General features: G+C 35.5%; 1 protein-coding gene across 2 annotated transcripts in view; it reads left to right on the top strand.

Annotated features, from left to right (window-relative positions):
• PCNX1 (pecanex 1) overlaps window positions 1–18,618 on the top strand; it is a 101,298-nt gene that overhangs the window by 40,666 nt on the left and 42,014 nt on the right. For both annotated transcript variants that reach the window (XM_063439591.1, XM_063439590.1), the window contains exons 5-7: window positions 6,479–6,568; window positions 12,491–14,164; window positions 18,320–18,449. In XM_063439591.1, coding sequence (XP_063295661.1) covers window positions 6,479–6,568; window positions 12,491–14,164; window positions 18,320–18,449 — 1,894 coding nt within the window. The remainder of the gene's footprint in view (window positions 1–6,478; window positions 6,569–12,490; window positions 14,165–18,319; window positions 18,450–18,618) is intronic.

The following is an 18,618-nucleotide window of genomic DNA, read 5'->3' as shown; positions in this document are numbered from 1 at the left end:
GTTTCGTCCTGGATATGGACTTCCTCAGGGACTTAGTGCAGTAAAGTGCAGAAGTAAAAATAGCAGCATAAAACATATCCCCCCTCCCAGTCCTTATATACATCCCCATTTAGTCCGAAATGTTCGTCAGCTGGTTTTCAATTTTCGCGGCATGGATCCTGGTGGCGTCATCGCGTATGCCGCGGTGTTTTTCCTAGTGACGTCATCACGTTCGGCGTTTGCGTTCCATCCTGCGTTTCACAGATCCGGAAATGGGTCGCGGCCATTATAAATCTCTCGTTCTTAATGCATTGACTCAGAACATTTATATATGGATAAGGGAGACCGGGATGGGGAGAAAAAAAGAACAATTAAAAGAACTCTGGGTGGTACTACTCTAAATAGAAAAAGCCAAGATATATATTTTTCTACTGTGGTTAATATTCATCATACAAACTGGGATTCCACAGTTTGTAAATACATCTCGCTATATAGATAAAATGTACAAAATATAATGGGAGAAAATAAAGATTCATGTACATACATAAATTGACCATTCTGCATATGTGTATATATAATTCTTAGGTTTCCATACTATTTAAAGTCTTATATAATGCCAAAGTTACCCATTCTTTAGTATACATTCGTTATACAATACAATACATTGGTCATACAGTGTTTGTTACCTATACATGTTATTGTGATTAGTGGGACCCATTCATATCACACTTCTGTCTCTTTCTACTCAAAGGTTCATAGAGTTAATTTGTCTTTGGAATGAAAGAAGTCTTAGATATGAAAAAAAGGGGGGAACCCCCAAGATATATATATATATAATGAAAAATATAAAAATATAATATGCATATAAACAAAAACAAAGCTTAAATTAAAAAATGGAAATAAATATGAAGTAGAGATGATAAGTAAATATAAATCATAAAAATAAAAATAAGAATAAAAATAAAAAAAAATAAAAATAAAAATAAATAAAAATGAAAATAAAAATAAAAATGAATAAAAATAAATAAAAATAAAAATAAAATTAAAATAAAAGTAAAAATAAAAATAAAAATGTAAATAAAAATGGAAATAAAAATAAAAATAAAAATAAATATAAATAAAAATGAAAATAAAAATAAAAATAAAAATAAATATAAAAATAAAAATAAAAATAAAAATAAAAATAAAAATAAAAAATAAAAATAAAAATAAAGATAAAGATAAAAATGGAAAAAATAAAATTAAAATAAAAATAAAAATAAAAATAAAAATAAAAATAAAAATAAAAATAAAAATAAAAATGAAAATAAAAATAAAAATAAAAATAAAAATAAAAAATAAATAAAATAAAAATAAAAATAAAAATAAAAATAAAAATAAAATAAAATAAAATAAAAAACGAAAAAATACATATATGAAGCTTCAATTTTTCGAATGAGAAAGGAGTGTGATGATACCTGTGCGCTACACAAGAACCGAAAAGAAAATCGTTTGTTTAGTCATCAAAAAAGCTCCATAGGTCAATATCTAAGTTAAGACCAAGAGGTTGGAGTGTTTTTAATTTACTGATCCAAAAAGTCTCTCTTTGAGAGAGCTTTTTGGTCAGATTCCCTCCTCTCCAATATGGATCCACCTGCTCAATACCCAAGAACATGAAACTCTGCCAGTCAAATTTATTGCAAGTATTGCAATGTAGTGGGACTATATGTTTCGTTGATTTCTTTCTAATATTATTTTGATGTTCCAATATTCTCTCTTTTAATTTTCTGCATGTTCTCCCCACATACTGTTTCCCGCAGGGGCATTGTAGCATATAAACCACATTCCTCGTGTTACAATTAATATTAGATTTTATTTTAAATCTTTCTTTTGTAGAGAAACTTGTAAAGTCTTTCTTTTGTGTAAATTTTTGATTTTTACAGGCTTTGCAAGAATTGCAAGGGGTGAAACCACTAATGTTCGAAGTTATGCTTTTATGTGGAGCTTTTAAGGCATAGCTTGGAGCTAGTACATTTTTCAGGTTTTTTGTTCGCCTGAAAATCACTGGTGTTTTTTTTGGTAAAACTTTACCTAAAATGGGGTCTTGGCGCAGGATGTCCCAATGTTTATTGAGAATCTTTTTTATTTTCCAATGTTGTGTGTTATATTGGGTGGTGAAAGAGAAATTGTAATTATCATTAGAGTGTTTTTTTGGTGGATTTAAAGCTATCAGGTCTCTTCTATTCTTTTTTCCAATTTCCTTAATTTCTTTGTCTAGCAGTGTTGTTTCATATTTTTTTGCCACAAATTTGTTTTTCAAATGCTCAGCCTGTTCTCTAAAATCTACATTTTTCGAGCAGTTTCTTCTTACTCGTATTAGCTGGCTTTTGGGTATGGTTTCTAACCATTTATCTTTGTGGCAGCTTTTTCTATGGATAAAACTGTTACCTTCAGTTTTTTTAAAAAAACATTTAGATTGAATCTGGTTGTTTTCTACAAATAAGTTTAAATCAAGGAAATTGATAGTGGTGGTATTGACTTCGTATGTAAACTTTAAGCCATAATCGTTTCGATGGATATAGTCTATAAATGATGACAGATCCTCCTGTGGTCCTTGCCAAATTAAAATAATATCATCAATAAAACGTTTCCATAGGACCAGGTTCGCTACCCAGCTATGCCCACTCCATATGTGGTTGGATTCCCAATCCCGCATATATATGTTTGCATAGCTGGGGGCGAACCTGGTCCCCATGGCTGTGCCAGTGGTTTGAAGGTAGAATGAATCATTAAAGAAAAAATAATTGTGTTTAAGAATGTAATGAATACTATTTATTATTTTCGGAATTTCATCTTAAATAGTATTCATTACATTCTTAAACACAATTATTTTTTCTTTAATGATTCATTCTACCTTCAAACCACTGGCACAGCCATGGGGACCAGGTTCGCCCCCAGCTATGCAAACATATATATGCGGGATTGGGAATCCAACCACATATGGAGTGGGCATAGCTGGGTAGCGAACCTGGTCCTATGGAAACGTTTTATTGATGATATTATTTTAATTTGGCAAGGACCACAGGAGGATCTGTCATCATTTATAGACTATATCCATCGAAACGATTATGGCTTAAAGTTTACATACGAAGTCAATACCACCACTATCAATTTCCTTGATTTAAACTTATTTGTAGAAAACAACCAGATTCAATCTAAATGTTTTTTTAAAAAAACTGAAGGTAACAGTTTTATCCATAGAAAAAGCTGCCACAAAGATAAATGGTTAGAAACCATACCCAAAAGCCAGCTAATACGAGTAAGAAGAAACTGCTCGAAAAATGTAGATTTTAGAGAACAGGCTGAGCATTTGAAAAACAAATTTGTGGCAAAAAAATATGAAACAACACTGCTAGACAAAGAAATTAAGGAAATTGGAAAAAAGAATAGAAGAGACCTGATAGCTTTAAATCCACCAAAAAAACACTCTAATGATAATTACAATTTCTCTTTCACCACCCAATATAACACACAACATTGGAAAATAAAAAAGATTCTCAATAAACATTGGGACATCCTGCGCCAAGACCCCATTTTAGGTAAAGTTTTACCAAAAAAAACACCAGTGATTTTCAGGCGAACAAAAAACCTGAAAAATGTACTAGCTCCAAGCTATGCCTTAAAAGCTCCACATAAAAGCATAACTTCGAACATTAGTGGTTTCACCCCTTGCAATTCTTGCAAAGCCTGTAAAAATCAAAAATTTACACAAAAGAAAGACTTTACAAGTTTCTCTACAAAAGAAAGATTTAAAATAAAATCTAATATTAATTGTAACACGAGGAATGTGGTTTATATGCTACAATGCCCCTGCGGGAAACAGTATGTGGGGAGAACATGCAGAAAATTAAAAGAGAGAATATTGGAACATCAAAATAATATTAGAAAGAAATCAACGAAACATATAGTCCCACTACATTGCAATACTTGCAATAAATTTGACTGGCAGAGTTTCATGTTCTTGGGTATTGAGCAGGTGGATCCATATTGGAGAGGAGGGAATCTGACCAAAAAGCTCTCTCAAAGAGAGACTTTTTGGATCAGTAAATTAAAAACACTCCAACCTCTTGGTCTTAACTTAGATATTGACCTATGGAGCTTTTTTGATGACTAAACAAACGATTTTCTTTTCGGTTCTTGTGTAGCGCACAGGTATCATCACACTCCTTTCTCATTCGAAAAATTGAAGCTTCATATATGTATTTTTTCGTTTTTTATTTTATTTTATTTTATTTTATTTTTATTTTTATTTTTATTTTCATTTTTATTTTTATTTTTATTTTTATTTTTATTTGTATTTTATTTATTTTTCATTTTTATTTTTATTTTTATTTTTATTTTTATTTTAATTTTATTTTTATTTTTTCCATTTTTATCTTTATTTTTATTTTTATTTTTATTTTTTATTTTTATTTTTATTTTTATTTTTATATTTATATTTATTTTTATTTTTATTTTCATTTTTATTTATATTTATTTTTATTTTTATTTCCATTTTTATTTATATTTATTTTTATTTTTATTTTTATTTCCATTTTTATTTACATTTTTATTTTTATTTACTTTTATTTTAATTTTATTTTTATTTTTATTTATTTTTATTCATTTTTATTTTTATTTTCATTTTTATTTATTTTTATTTTTATTTATTTTTATTTTTATTCTTATTTTTATTTTTATGATTTATATTTACTTATCATCTCTACTTCATATTTATTTCCATTTTTTAATTTAAGCTTTGTTTTTGTTTATATGCATATTATATTTTTATATTTTTCATTATATATATATATATCTTGGGGGTTCCCCCCTTTTTTTCATATCTAAGACTTCTTTCATTCCAAAGACAAATTAACTCTATGAACCTTTGAGTAGAAAGAGACAGAAGTGTGATATGAATGGGTCCCACTAATCACAATAACATGTATAGGTAACAAACACTGTATGACCAATGTATTGTATTGTATAACGAATGTATACTAAAGAATGGGTAACTTTGGCATTATATAAGACTTTAAATAGTATGGAAACCTAAGAATTATATATACACATATGCAGAATGGTCAATTTATGTATGTACATGAATCTTTATTTTCTCCCATTATATTTTGTACATTTTATCTATATAGCGAGATGTATTTACAAACTGTGGAATCCCAGTTTGTATGATGAATATTAACCACAGTAGAAAAATATATATCTTGGCTTTTTCTATTTAGAGTAGTACCACCCAGAGTTCTTTTAATTGTTCTTTTTTTCTCCCCATCCCGGTCTCCCTTATCCATATATAAATGTTCTGAGTCAATGCATTAAGAACGAGAGATTTATAATGGCCGCGACCCATTTCCGGATCTGTGAAACGCAGGATGGAACGCAAACGCCGAACGTGATGACGTCACTAGGAAAAACACCGCGGCATACGCGATGACGCCACCAGGATCCATGCCGCGAAAATTGAAAACCAGCTGACGAACATTTCGGACTAAATGGGGATGTATATAAGGACTGGGAGGGGGGATATGTTTTATGCTGCTATTTTTACTTCTGCACTTTACTGCACTAAGTCCCTGAGGAAGTCCATATCCAGGACGAAACGCGTAGGACGTGCATGGTGACAAGCCGTTTATTTTATACTGATATGTAAGTCATTAAATACTTTTTTATCCAACTCTGGAAGTGTACTACATTTGTGTATATATCTTTTTCTCTTGAGATACATACATTCTGCTCTGTGAGGAACCTGTGAGGAGGGACAACATACTGGACACTGAAAGATATCACCCAAGGCTTTTAAAATTCTGCAAATCTGTGAGTGACCAATTGTAACTATTAAACAGTGCCCATCCCCACACAGTTAAACGCTATGTTTTTTTATACTATGGCGGCTGCTACCCTGAGCACCTCTGGACCAAATTGGAAGAGTCGGACTCTTAGTCTGTGTTAATGTAATTTCGCTATCCACATTTTGAGTGAACGACTGGTCCAGTCTATAGCCATATTCAAAACATGGAAAAAGAGTATTCATGTATACAGTCTTAATTTTCATAATGTCTACATGAATGTAACATTACTGTATTTAGTCTGAATATCCGGGTGTATGGTAATTTTTTTAAGGTTGTGTCCTCTCTTAAAGATCTCCCCAACATCAGATTATAAACAAACATCTATGTTCTTACGTTTCTTTTTTTTAGAAATCTCTGTAGACATTTGTATCCTAAGCAAGGATAGCAATGTGACCTGTTCTTGGTTTTTCATGTCCTGCAAATGTTCTGAATGTAAAAGCAGCAGTGTAGTGTCAGTGTAAGAATAATTGATTTAGGTCTGCAGTTTCCTTTTTAAACATTTTTAATGTAACTTAAATTCTGTAAGCGACTTCCTACAAATGTGATGTCGTGCACATGTTCCAAGCTATGGGAACATGGCATAGATCACATATGTATGGTACTTCTTGTCTCTGCAGGGGATACAGATGCTGCAAAGACCTCAGATGATATCAGTCTGAGCCTTGGCCAGAGCTATAGTTTGTGCAAAGAAGGAAGTGAAGACCAAGGTAAAATCAAACCTATAAGCTGCATTTATTTTAAAGCATGTTGCATGACTAAATTGGCTATAATAGAACAGTGCTTTTTTTAGTTTAACATTTAGTGAACCTGCAGTCAATTATATACAGTAGTTCTATTTAAATGAGCAATACCAATACATCTCTGAAGATATGCAATACTGTCATCTCAGTTGCCTTTGTATGCAATGGCGTTCTAAGATAAATTCACATGTGTAAAAGTAATGGCACTGGCTTGTACTTTTTTTGCTTAACCAAGAATCCCTGCATTTAAGGACAAGCATAAAGTTATGCTTTGACAGAAAAAAAATCAGACTGCATAGAAACCAAAAATGTTTTTCATCTGCTGGAATGCAAATTCTTGTCAGTGGAACAAATGAGAGTAAATTAAAGGGGCACCATAGGCATCAAAACAGTTGTGGTGTATGGATAGATCATGCCTCTGCAGTCGCATTGCTCAATTCTCTGCCATTTAGGAGTTAAATCACTTTGTTTATGCAGCCCTAGTCACACCTCCCTGCATGTGACTTGAACAGCCTTCCTGTAAAGAGATGGAATGTCTAAACTTCCTTTATTGCACAATCTGTTTAATTTAGAATTTGTCTCCTGATCTGTTAATAGCCTTCTAGATCCTACATGAGCCTCCCCTTTGTGATTTAAAGTTAAATTTACAGAGCAGGAGATAAAAACGTTTAAATTAAGTTAACATCTAATTTAAAATGAAACCATTTTTTTTTTTTCATGTAGGCTGTGTCAGTCATGGCAGGTGTGGCTAGGGCTGCATAATCTGAAACAAAAAGGATTTAGGTAACTCCTAAATGGCAGAGAATTGAACAGTGAGATTGCAGGGGCATGATTTTGCATTGCTCATTTATTTTCACCAATGCAGAAGTTTATTGGATCAATAATTCATCCCTTACCTGCATTTCCACATCAGATTTGAGGAGTGAAAATATGAAAAAGCAGCCATATGGTGACTATTCTTTTTACACCCCGTTCTAAAAACATTGTTCTCCAGAGTTTCTGACCATGCATGAGTGCAACTATGTTGAAACCCAGAAATGCTAATGAGTACCACTTTGTTCTATGATGTTTGTGGGATAAGGAGCAGCCTTATAGTTAATAACCTCTGTGTACAGGGTCACGGTAACAGAGGACCTCCATGCTCCATATTATGTGCATCGGGCAAAGATGATGTTTCGTGTCCCTTCAGTATCAACAATAAGTACACCTGTCCTTAATGGGTGCAAGGATGTAACTTTTGTATTCAGTCTAAGAGAAATCCGATTTTGAAACTTTATGCTTGACTAAAGCCCATTAAAGGTTGAAACTTTGCAACCTTCATGTTTTGCAAACCATAATTAAGTAGCACCATTAAAAAATAACAAGTGTCACAATACTTAAATCAAAAGTGATTCTTAAGGAACTCACATTGAGGGCATGGTGTGTATAGTAAGCTTTGAATTTAATCTTTCGTAAAATACTTGTACATTTTAATTATTTTCATGGTTTTACTTTCTAAATCTGGGTAAACAACCTTTGGCACTCCAGATATAGACATCTCCCCGCATGAATTGCCAGCATTATAGCTATGAGCATTATGGGAGATTAGGCATCAACATCTGGAGTGTTGAAGGATGCCTACCTCTGCTCTAAACAACAAATATGTCAAGATTAAAGACACTATAGTCACCAGAACCACTACAGCTTAATGTAGTGGTTCTGATATCTATAGCTTGTCCCTGTAGGCTTTTACATTGCTGCTTAGTAACACCTCTACTGTTAGTCACTCAGGTGGCCACTAAAGGTGTTTCGTATTTCAGTGCTGTACTTAGTGCAACACCTATGTTCAGTGTCTCATAGGTTCAATGCATCTGTGAGGAAAATCTAATTATATCTGCACTGTGTTTTGCTGTGCATGTGCATTAGCATCTTAATGCTTTCCTATGGGAAAGTATTGGATTGGCTGAGATCATCAAGAGGCGGAGCCAGCCATTGTAAGATTGGTGCATCGGTGGAGAAAGGTTGGTAAACAACCTTTTAATTCCTTAGGGTGAGGTTGGGGACCAAAACAATTGGTTTCACAATATAGTTTCAGGAATACATGTTTGTATTCCTAGCAAAACTGCAAGTGCGTGTCCAAATAAGTGAAACAAAATAATTTTTCAGATAAGAAGCAGAATTAGTTTAATAGTGTAAAATGTAATGTTCTAGTTTGCATGGATAAATTCCATAAATGTAACCAACCTGATCCTGAAGATTGTTTATTTTTCTCTCCATTACTCTCTGTAATCCTGTGTGTGTGAATTTTTATTTTTATTTTTTGTCATGTGAGTGTCTGAGGCATAGAGTAACAATTACACTTATGGAGACTATCATGGTTGTGCACAGTTGGCCCCTTAGAGTACAATGGCGAGAAAAGAAGGAATAAGGGTGCGCCTAAAACAAGTGGAATAGTAATATTAAAAATGTTAGAGTACGAGCAGCGATACCTAATAGTCCGAATATAAATAGCCCAAATATGCAGGTGGTATTCCTAGTAGTATATAAAATGGTATGTAAAGTCCCAGATGTATATCTGCAACTTCAAAATGGATATGTGGAAAAAACAGAAGACAAAGGAAACTCCAATGGTATAGTATGAACGGTAAATAATATTGTGTATATAATGGTAGAACTACTCACAATATTCAGAGCTTAAATCCAGCTCTGGTATGAATGGCACGAAGTGGAATAATCCCCACTCATGGATATATGGTGCTCCTCTTTTGTAGAATAAATTGGTGGAGTAGTCCAGCTCGGGATAAAAGGATAAATGTATATAGTGCTCACTGTATGGTTGATAAAATGTTGAAATAGAATAAAATATACTCACGGTATATGGAGCAGACGTACTGCTCGGTGGCTGGCGTATGGGTGGTATAATCCCCACCTTAGGATTCTTGGTACTCCAATATGGACAAAAAGGCAGTAGTAGTTAGGTCTGGATAAAATAAACTAAACTTGCAAATAATAAAATATTGCTAAAAGAAGAAAATATAATATAATACTATAGTAGAAAGAGGAATGTGGCAACCAAATGTATAATAGCCAAATATTCCTTTATTAACACTTAGATCATATAAAAAAGTTTCTATACGCGTTTTGCCACAATAGGCTTCATCAAGTAGAAACTTATAAAAAGTATAATTTATCTGCAAAAAAAGAAAAAATGAACCACACTACAATCACGTGAAGAACCGGGCATGGTAAACTGGACCAAGGGCCAGCACCAGCCCAATGTAGTAGAAAGAGGATCCAGGCACTCAAAGTATCTTCAAATGTGTTTATTGGGTCAAGTGAGACACCACAACGTTTCGACCCCTGAAAGGGGCTTTGTCAATTTTGGATTCTCTTTCTACCAAGTATAATTTATTTGTCTTTAAGCTGATGGTTTTGTTTGCAATAATTTCTAAGGCCTGCTAAATCAGAATGTCTTTAACAAGTGTAAGGACAAGTTATGTTTAAAGTGGCTCTGTCACCTCAAACTTACCTGTCTATAATTTCCTCTAACTTTTTTCAGAATCTGTTTCTCCCCTCCCCCCCCCCCCCCTTCCCTTTTTTGCTTTTCTTTCTCCCTTAATTTTTGATCTCTCTTTAAAACCTAAATCAAAAGTGGGGACTACTTTGTCTTACATATTTTACATATGCTTGACAATCATGAGAAATTGTGAGCTCAAGGAAAGCTCTACTTTGACCATAGAAGTGGAGTTTTCCTTATGTTTTAAGCTCCACCATCTTTTGTAGTGTTGTGTGGGGATTTATGTGTGAGGTGTTTGCAGTGACATTGTTGGGGGTCATTGTAATTAAAACTTTTTTTAGATGTATAATATCCATCTTGCCTTCATTTTGCCTGGGAAGTGGGCATAAATAATAACTTTTACATGTGTGCAGACCACTTGTGCTTCCCTCTTCTTGCTGGCGACAAATGAGGGAGAGTCTCTGTGGTACTCCTGCTGAAGTTGAAGACTAGAAGCTCCCTTGAACCCCAGGCATTCTGTGCCAGTTGGGTAGATCCACTAATATTCTCTACTGGTCCATTTGGGTCCAGCAGCCTTGTGTGTAGTAGGTTGCTGACCCCTGATCTATAGATTCCTGTAGTAGAATTGCTGGCAAATGGATACATTTTATATGAAATCTATATAAAAATGTGACCATGTCCTCCATTTCTCAGCAAACCATCTGTAGACTGGAGAAACCTCCAGTTGGCTCTGTGGTTCTCCTTTCAGCAACAACAGTGCGCGTCCTTTTGCTGTAATTATCCTTCTGGCTAAGGTGTCTGTCACTTGCTCGTAGAGTAAAGGAATGGCAGATGTCATTTAATTCTGATGCCAGTGAATCAACAGTGGAAGCAACATGTAGGGCAGGGAGGCGGGATGGGTAGTTTAATGTTGTGGAACCCACAAAGCACATGAGGTACTTAACCCCTTAAGGACACATTCAGCGATTGGGGGGTGGGAGGGAGAGGGACCCTCCAGTGCCAGGAAAACTGATTGTTTTCCTGGCACTGGAGTTTCCCTTTAATGCTTTAATTATGTTGAAGCAATTAAATATCTTATATTTGTTGTTCAAGTTATTTTACTTTCATGGATGACACTTTCTTGCACAGACTATGTAATTTATCATAAACAGAAGTATGAAAGATTTGGGCATTTTATAAATATTCATGACAGTGTTAGAGGATTGATTTATTCAAGTGGAAAACTATCTTCTAGAACAAAGACATTGATCCATGTCCAGTCTGTATTAAGTTTCTCTTCTGTACTCTTCTGTAGCAAGTTTGTGCGTGGGAGTGGGGTACCTTTGGCGTTGGATCATTAACCAGTCTCTTAGCTGACCAATTCATATTGGCCTTCATTGTAAGGACAATAAGTGGTCTGACTAATGGACTGATTGATCGGTAGACAATGGTGTGAATGAGCTTATTGAGTGCTTAGTCAGCCTGGCAGACTGCTCTGTATCATAACTGCAGATAACGGAAAGAAGGCAATTATCGTACCATAATTACCAGCTGAATTTTGTCACATGGAAAAAATAAAATTCTTCAGACTAGTTTGAGACTATCTCATCTCATACAGTTTTAGTTTTATTTAGAATTTTTTATATATATATATATATATATATATAATTTATTTTTTATTTTTTTTAATTATTTGCCAAAATTTTATTTATGGGTAACTCACAAGGGAGTTTTGAACTAAAGTAGATGAATTTGGAAATTCAGACTTCTTTTTCCAATTGAGCTAGTTTTTCCTAACGTTTACAGTTCCTTGTCAATTCTCCATTTTGAGTCGATAATAGGCTTCAGGTGTATATCCCTCAAATGAAAACATAATTAAATGGCAAAAAGTTTTTAGATCACACAGCAAATTAAATATATTTGTTTTCCTACACGTGGTTAGATGTATGCAGTGAATGGACCTCCCCAATGTATTGCAAAAATATGTAGAAATTGGTAGAATAGCTCTAATTGTCCCATTTTTAAGTCTCCGGTTGACTGTAAGACCAAGACGGACCATTGTGCTTCCTTGCACTGCAAAAATTTTCACACCCACCAGCGTTCACATGATTGATTTAACAGCTAACCCTTGGGATTTTGGCTTCTCTGCTAGGTTGCTAGTAGACTTGTGCACAAATGTTTTTCAGCTGGTGCAAACGATTAAAATTCGTTTTACGCCAAACAAAGCAATCCATCCAACACCACAGACGTATCGATAGGTTTGTTTATTTTTGGCTTTAGATTAAAATGATTGTTTCCCTCAAACCAGTTGAAATGCATTTGTGCTCAAGTCTCTACACATATATTAGATTTGCATGTGTGTATATATAATCCTACATTTTACTTTCTAAAACACATTCCAATTTCTTCAACAGATTTAACTGTGGATCAAAAGCTTTTTCGCCTGGTGTCCAATGACTCATTTGTCTCCATTCAGCCTTCGATCTCCTCTGGAGGAAAAGACTTAATTAGGGAGTACAGTGACAAAGGATCAGTGGCAGCACACGGTCACCACCACCATCATCATGTGGATCTGTCTCTGTCCAATGCCTGTGACACAGAACTGGCTTCACTTGTTCCTTTGCATTCACATTCATACAGAAAAGACCATAGACCTAGAGGCGTGCCAAGGACTTCAAGCTCAGCTGTTGCTTTCCCAGACACTTCCCTCACTGATTTTACACTCTACCAACAAAGGCGCGGGCTGGATCCTGTTAGTGAACTTGAAGCTTCCAAACCACATTCTGGGTCCAAAGATTCTCTAGTAGATAATGTTTGTGCTTCAGGGATTTTTCCATTAGACTATCTAAAAAGCAAAGGATCCCAGCAGCTTTCGCGGAATGGCAGTGTGAAACACATGAAATCTGACAAAAGCATGGATAGTTTGCGAAGCCTCAGCACAAGGAGCAGTGGATCCACTGAAAGTTATTGTAGCGGGACAGATCGGGACACAAACAGCACCGTTAGTAGCTATAAAAGCGAACAGACGAGTTCAACTCATGTGGAGAGCATTTTATCAGAACACGAGGAAGCTTCTGCTGCAAAAAGAGGTCACTGTAGTGACCCAGAGGAGGAGCGCAGCTCAGCCACCGATAAAAGGACTAGTAGTGTAAGGACTGCGGTCGAGAGAGGTACTGCTCAGGAAGCAAAAGATGCAAATACGTCTGATGATGTGCAGAGTCCTAGAGGTCTTAGCTCGTCTGCATCGGAAGAAGCTAACAAAAACCCTCATGCAAACGAACTAACTGCACAAGCTGACTGGTTACCAGGGAAACTTACAGTAAATCTTGATGACGCAATTGAGAAACCAGTGATTTTAGTAGATTTAAGATCCTTTAAAGAAACGGGTATTAAGCAGCGAGATAGTGATGTGCGACCCAAATCATCTAGCTTAATCCACCGGACATCCTCGGTTCATAAATCTTGCAGGAGACGGACAGGTAAAAAACGAGCCAGCAGTTTTGATGCAAGTAGGCACAAAGAATATGTCTCCTTTCAAGGCACAGCTGAAACCAAACCTCACAGCACTGGTTTTTGTCATGACGAAGATTCTAGTGACCAAAGCGACTTGAGCAGGACCTCAAGCGTGCAGTCGGCCCACCGTTTTAGCAGCGATAGCTCTTCCAGCACTACATCCCACTCATGCCAGTCACCTGAGGCCAGATACAGTGCCCTAAGGACAAAATATCACATAAAAGAAAGAGGTGCAGAGTCCCATCGGACCCACTTAAGTTGTGAAGGGGCTAGCAAAAAACGTTCTACCCGTAGGACTTCAAGTGCAAGTGGTACAAAAAGTCGTGCCAGAGTATTAAGTCTGGACAGTGGCACTGTAGTTAGCTTGGGTGATGCCAATAGACTGGCAGCACCTGAAAATATCAAAACATTAACCACTTCAAAATCAGATCTAGAAGCCAAAGAGGGGGAAGTGCTAGATCAGCTTTCTTTATTAGGACGAGCTTCACACTTAGAATCTGTAACACGTTCGAGAAATAGTTTGCCCAGCCAGGTTACGTTTCAGGATGTGGGAGAGCGAGAAGTCGCAGTTGGAGGTAAGTGACTATAAACTAATGTATTTTTTCAGTGCTGTAAATGCCTTGCATTTTTGCAGAGTGGTTTGCTTGCTGAGTTTAGTAAATGCACATAAATCATCATGCCATCATTTTCATTCTTCGACATACTGGAATTTTGCCCTGGAGTTTTTGTTGGGCTGCTAAGACAATACCCTCTTCTGAATGTGCGTCATTTTGTAGCTCTGTTTCCTTCTTGCCTAGTTACACCTCTTTCCTTTTAACCTTGTTGTGCCTCTGTCTGCCTTTAATGTTTCTCTCATACAAATATAAAATTTAGAGCACCATTATTTACTTGGTGAGGTTGTTTGTATTATCACATTTATTTTAGATATGTTTTAATATATCCAGTAATAGTGAAGAATATGCTAATGCGTGCACAGAATAAAATAAATACATTTTATATATCTCCTTCGTGCAACTGGAAGCCATGAAAGCTGATTTTTAGATGAACCTTAATTACCATTACTATAAATCGGCTCCAGAAAAATTTACAAGCTCCTGTGTAATGAGGATCGAGGGTTTCCTAATCCTTGACTGAGCCTTAAGTCGGTTGAAAATGTACTTGTCTAGAGGCTTTATTACAAAATGTTTTGTCTGAATCATTTCATCCACCCTAAAGAACTCTCCAAGCATCATAAACCGTACAGCCTTATGTAGTATAAATGGTGCTAGGAGTGCGTGGTAAGCTACTGTACTCATTGGCTGAGAGTCACCTGAACGTTTTCGAAGTTCTGCACCGCTGAACCAGTTCATGGCTTCTAGCTCCACAGGATATGTTGAGGGCACTTGGCCATCCCCAGTTAAGTTGTCAAACTCTTCAGACATTTTGACTACTTACCATGGGAGGGTGCAAGGACACCACTGGGCAGTAGTGGCTTTGGTGCTTGGAGTGTTCCTTTTTTTACACTTGTGTGGAATCGAATGTTTAAAAAAAAATAATCTAAATTTAAAAAAATCTAAATCTTATCCCTATTTGATTTTCGTTTTCTTGTTTATTATGGTATTTTGGTTTCAGCTTTTGTATACACAAACCTAATTCTGACAATTTGCAATGCGTTGAAAAGGGAAGTTATTACCAAAATGTGCAACTTTATTTTAATATTTATATGGCACCAACACAAGTAGTTTTTTGTTGTCTGCTGTTACAGCATTAGCGGTCTCAAATAATATTTAATTCTGCATGATCTTTCATTTTGATTTTTAAGCGTTTTTGTGTTAACTTTGAGATGATGTAGAAACTGAACATGGTGGGAGTAGGAAGGAGGTATAAAATCGTATATATAACCGAAATTTATTTGGGCCTAGAAAATGAAATCATTATGCATATGGTAAAACAGAAAGCAAAATTTCTAATCCTGGTAGTAAAAAGATAAACCCCTGTAATACCTGCTAGTCAAGTCAGTGTATTTTCAAGCCATGCTGTAATAGGTACACTGTTTATGACCTGGTCCATGTTCAGTGATCTTTCATGTCAGGGTATATCGTAGGAATTGTTCTGGTCTGTGAAATTCTTGGGATTTTTAAATGTATTTTTCTTTACATATTTATATTCGCAATGTGTAAAAGTACAAATTCTATTTTAAGAAATAACTTGGGAGCTAATTGTAAAATCTAGTTCTCACCTTGGTTTTGCACTTTTCTTAATTGTATTCATATTTGTCACTTTCTGCGTCAAACTGAGATTTCGAATATACTCTCATGTATGTGCTAAGAAAACCAAATTCTCTATTCCAAATGTTTCATATTTTAGCAGCAAATAAAATTTCAAAATAAAATTAACTGTTATTCCTAAATATATATAGGACGACGTCCAGGGTCGGTTACCAGACCAAAAGTCCGATAACATTCCCACAAGGCTGTCTTAGTGCTGCAATGTAAACATAAAGACATGTTTTATTTGTTGTATTAAAGGGTGTCAAGAACACAACTGTGAAAGATTTGTTGTGGAGAATGACAGAAATGTCACGTTTTAAGGCGGCTTTGTCATTCCCCCTTAGATATGTTCCAATCCACCCTCTGCTGTTCAATTATTATTTTTTTAATATATATATATTTTTTAAACAAAGGTTTTTACAGTTATACTTGAGAAAATATAGGGTCTACTTTTCCTTATGTATAACTTTAGATTGACAAAGCTCCATTGGAGGCCTTGGGTGTGCGAGTCATTTGACGCATACGCCCAAGGAAGGGCACAATATGGTCTTCCTGGCTGCTGCCATCTTAGGAACACAGATGGAGGCAGTGTTTGAGAAGACTCGGCAGGACCGGCACATCATTGGAAAAGGTAAGTTGAATTGGTCCTGGGACTTACATTGTTTTTGGAGAGTGGAGCAGACTATAGGGACCACTTCCCTAGGCTAAGGGGCTGAAAAAAAAAAAAATAACATTGTGACAAACGTTTTAAACCAAAATATCCTGTGTTGAATCATTTGGCCTCTAATCACGTGTCCGTTCTTCAGAATCCCTTGCTTTGTGAACTAGCGCTTTGTTTAGATGTGAAACAATACCCAATAAGTACTTTTTATTAACACTGGCACTTTTGCTTTTTCGATGGATATGTGCGGGTTTTATTTTCTGAAAATAAATTTACTTTGAGGCCACCACTTACAGCTGATTTTGTAATGTCATAGTTCCGGGAAATGTAGATTCAACCGTTTGTTTCCAGCAGCTGAACTGCATCTCCCAGAAATCAATCATGTATCCATCATTTTCTATATGTAGAGGTTAATGGGGGGGAAAGCTCAGCAGTCCTACAGAAAAATGTAAAACATGGGGATTTGCAACACATACCAGCAATTCCACTAAATATATATTTTCTTGCCTCTAATCATTTATAATGCACTGTTTATAAAATCTATTAAAAGGATGCCTAAAATGTCCTGTCACAAGCTGCCTAATTAAACTATTAGAATCACTTCTTCTAGAGCCGTTTGTGGTCTTATATTGCTTTTCATATCCATGTTTCATTTCTTTTTAACCTAATGTATCCACACACACTTAGCAACCCAGGTCAACCACTCATTGTTTACCCATTCTTTAACCCGGCATGTCCTGTTAACTTCAGTATAATGTCTCCAAAGTATCTCATGTGATCTTTTGCGAGTCTGTACAGTAACTTTATTACAAAATGCAGACACGCGTCTTTTATTGAATCAAAAACTTTTGTCTGGGGAAATACGCCAGCATAGTCTCCTCCAAACAAAATAATGCCTTGATGTTTTTAAGATCGTCTGGCTGCTTTTGTATAAATGTTTATTTTTGTTCAATTTTTAAGAATCCCCCACTCCCCCCCAAAAAAAAACATGAACGAACAAGTGTTATTGATACAATTTTTACCTAACTGCAAGCTCTCACATTTCAAATTTAGGTTTCCAGTTGTATGAACCGTACTCAATCTATTTAATGGGAATGATCATCAAAATATTTATTTTCCTTTGTGGCAGTAATATTTACAAATGGTTGGTGTACGTTAGGTATATGTAACTGGTGTTTCTCCACCTTCTGTGGGAGTACAATGCCCAAGTTTCACTTTCAATCTTAATGTTTTTCCTGCAGTTGATGGATGATTTAATCAACCCAACAGAGAGCTGATTTTTGTCATTGTGGTGTTTGGAGTGATTGTAATAATTTTAGACAATGTAAATATAGCCTTTTGTGAGCTTTTGTGACATGTTTGCCTTTGGTTATTGGAAGTGATGCAGCAATGTGTTACTATAACCTCTATTCCACTATTTGTTGGACTACAACTTCGATATCCTCCTTTCCAAGGCTCGCAGAGAAATATGGGTGTTGTAGTTCAATAGCAAGGTGCAGAATGCTTTTTTTTAAGCTTGAGCTTTTTTTTAAATTTGTTTATTGAATAAGTTTGTGTGGGTTGTTTTATGTTTTGTTTTTTACTTTGTGTGTTAGATATTTATGGCTATATAATATTTGCAGCTTAGGTGATAGCTTCCCTTTTCTATTTTGCAAATAAATTTGCTTTTGCTGGAAGAAAGCACATATCATAAAGGGAAGGCATTAAAAAGTGAAATGGTTATAAAAATAAATTGACACAAACCTCTGACGTTTGTGGCTGTTACCTGTTGCAAGCCAGTTGTTACCTTCTGACCCAAAGTCTCTGTCTTGCTGCCGCAGCACACGCCAGTGAGGAAACTGTAACATTTCGACGTGAACGCAGCACATTTAGGCGCCAGGCTGTAAGGCGCCGGCACAATGCAGGGAGTAATCCCACTCCTCCCGCATCGCTCATCGGATCACCCCTCAGGTACGGTATTTCAGTATCAATTACTGCATGTAGCACAATTATAATCACTCGCCTTTGCTAGCTTCATTCCTCCTCACCCTGCAAGTGCTTCCTAATCTGGACACCATGTCTTTCATCGCACCTCTTTCCTCGCACCTATACTTGCTGTTTCTGCATGATACTCTGGGAA

The sequence above is a fragment of the Pelobates fuscus genome, chromosome 13 (genome assembly GCF_036172605.1).
Source record: "Pelobates fuscus isolate aPelFus1 chromosome 13, aPelFus1.pri, whole genome shotgun sequence".
Lineage (NCBI taxonomy): Eukaryota > Metazoa > Chordata > Amphibia > Anura > Pelobatidae > Pelobates > Pelobates fuscus.
The sequence above is the reverse complement of the archived record's forward strand: the minus strand, read 5'-3'. Positions and strand labels throughout refer to the sequence as shown.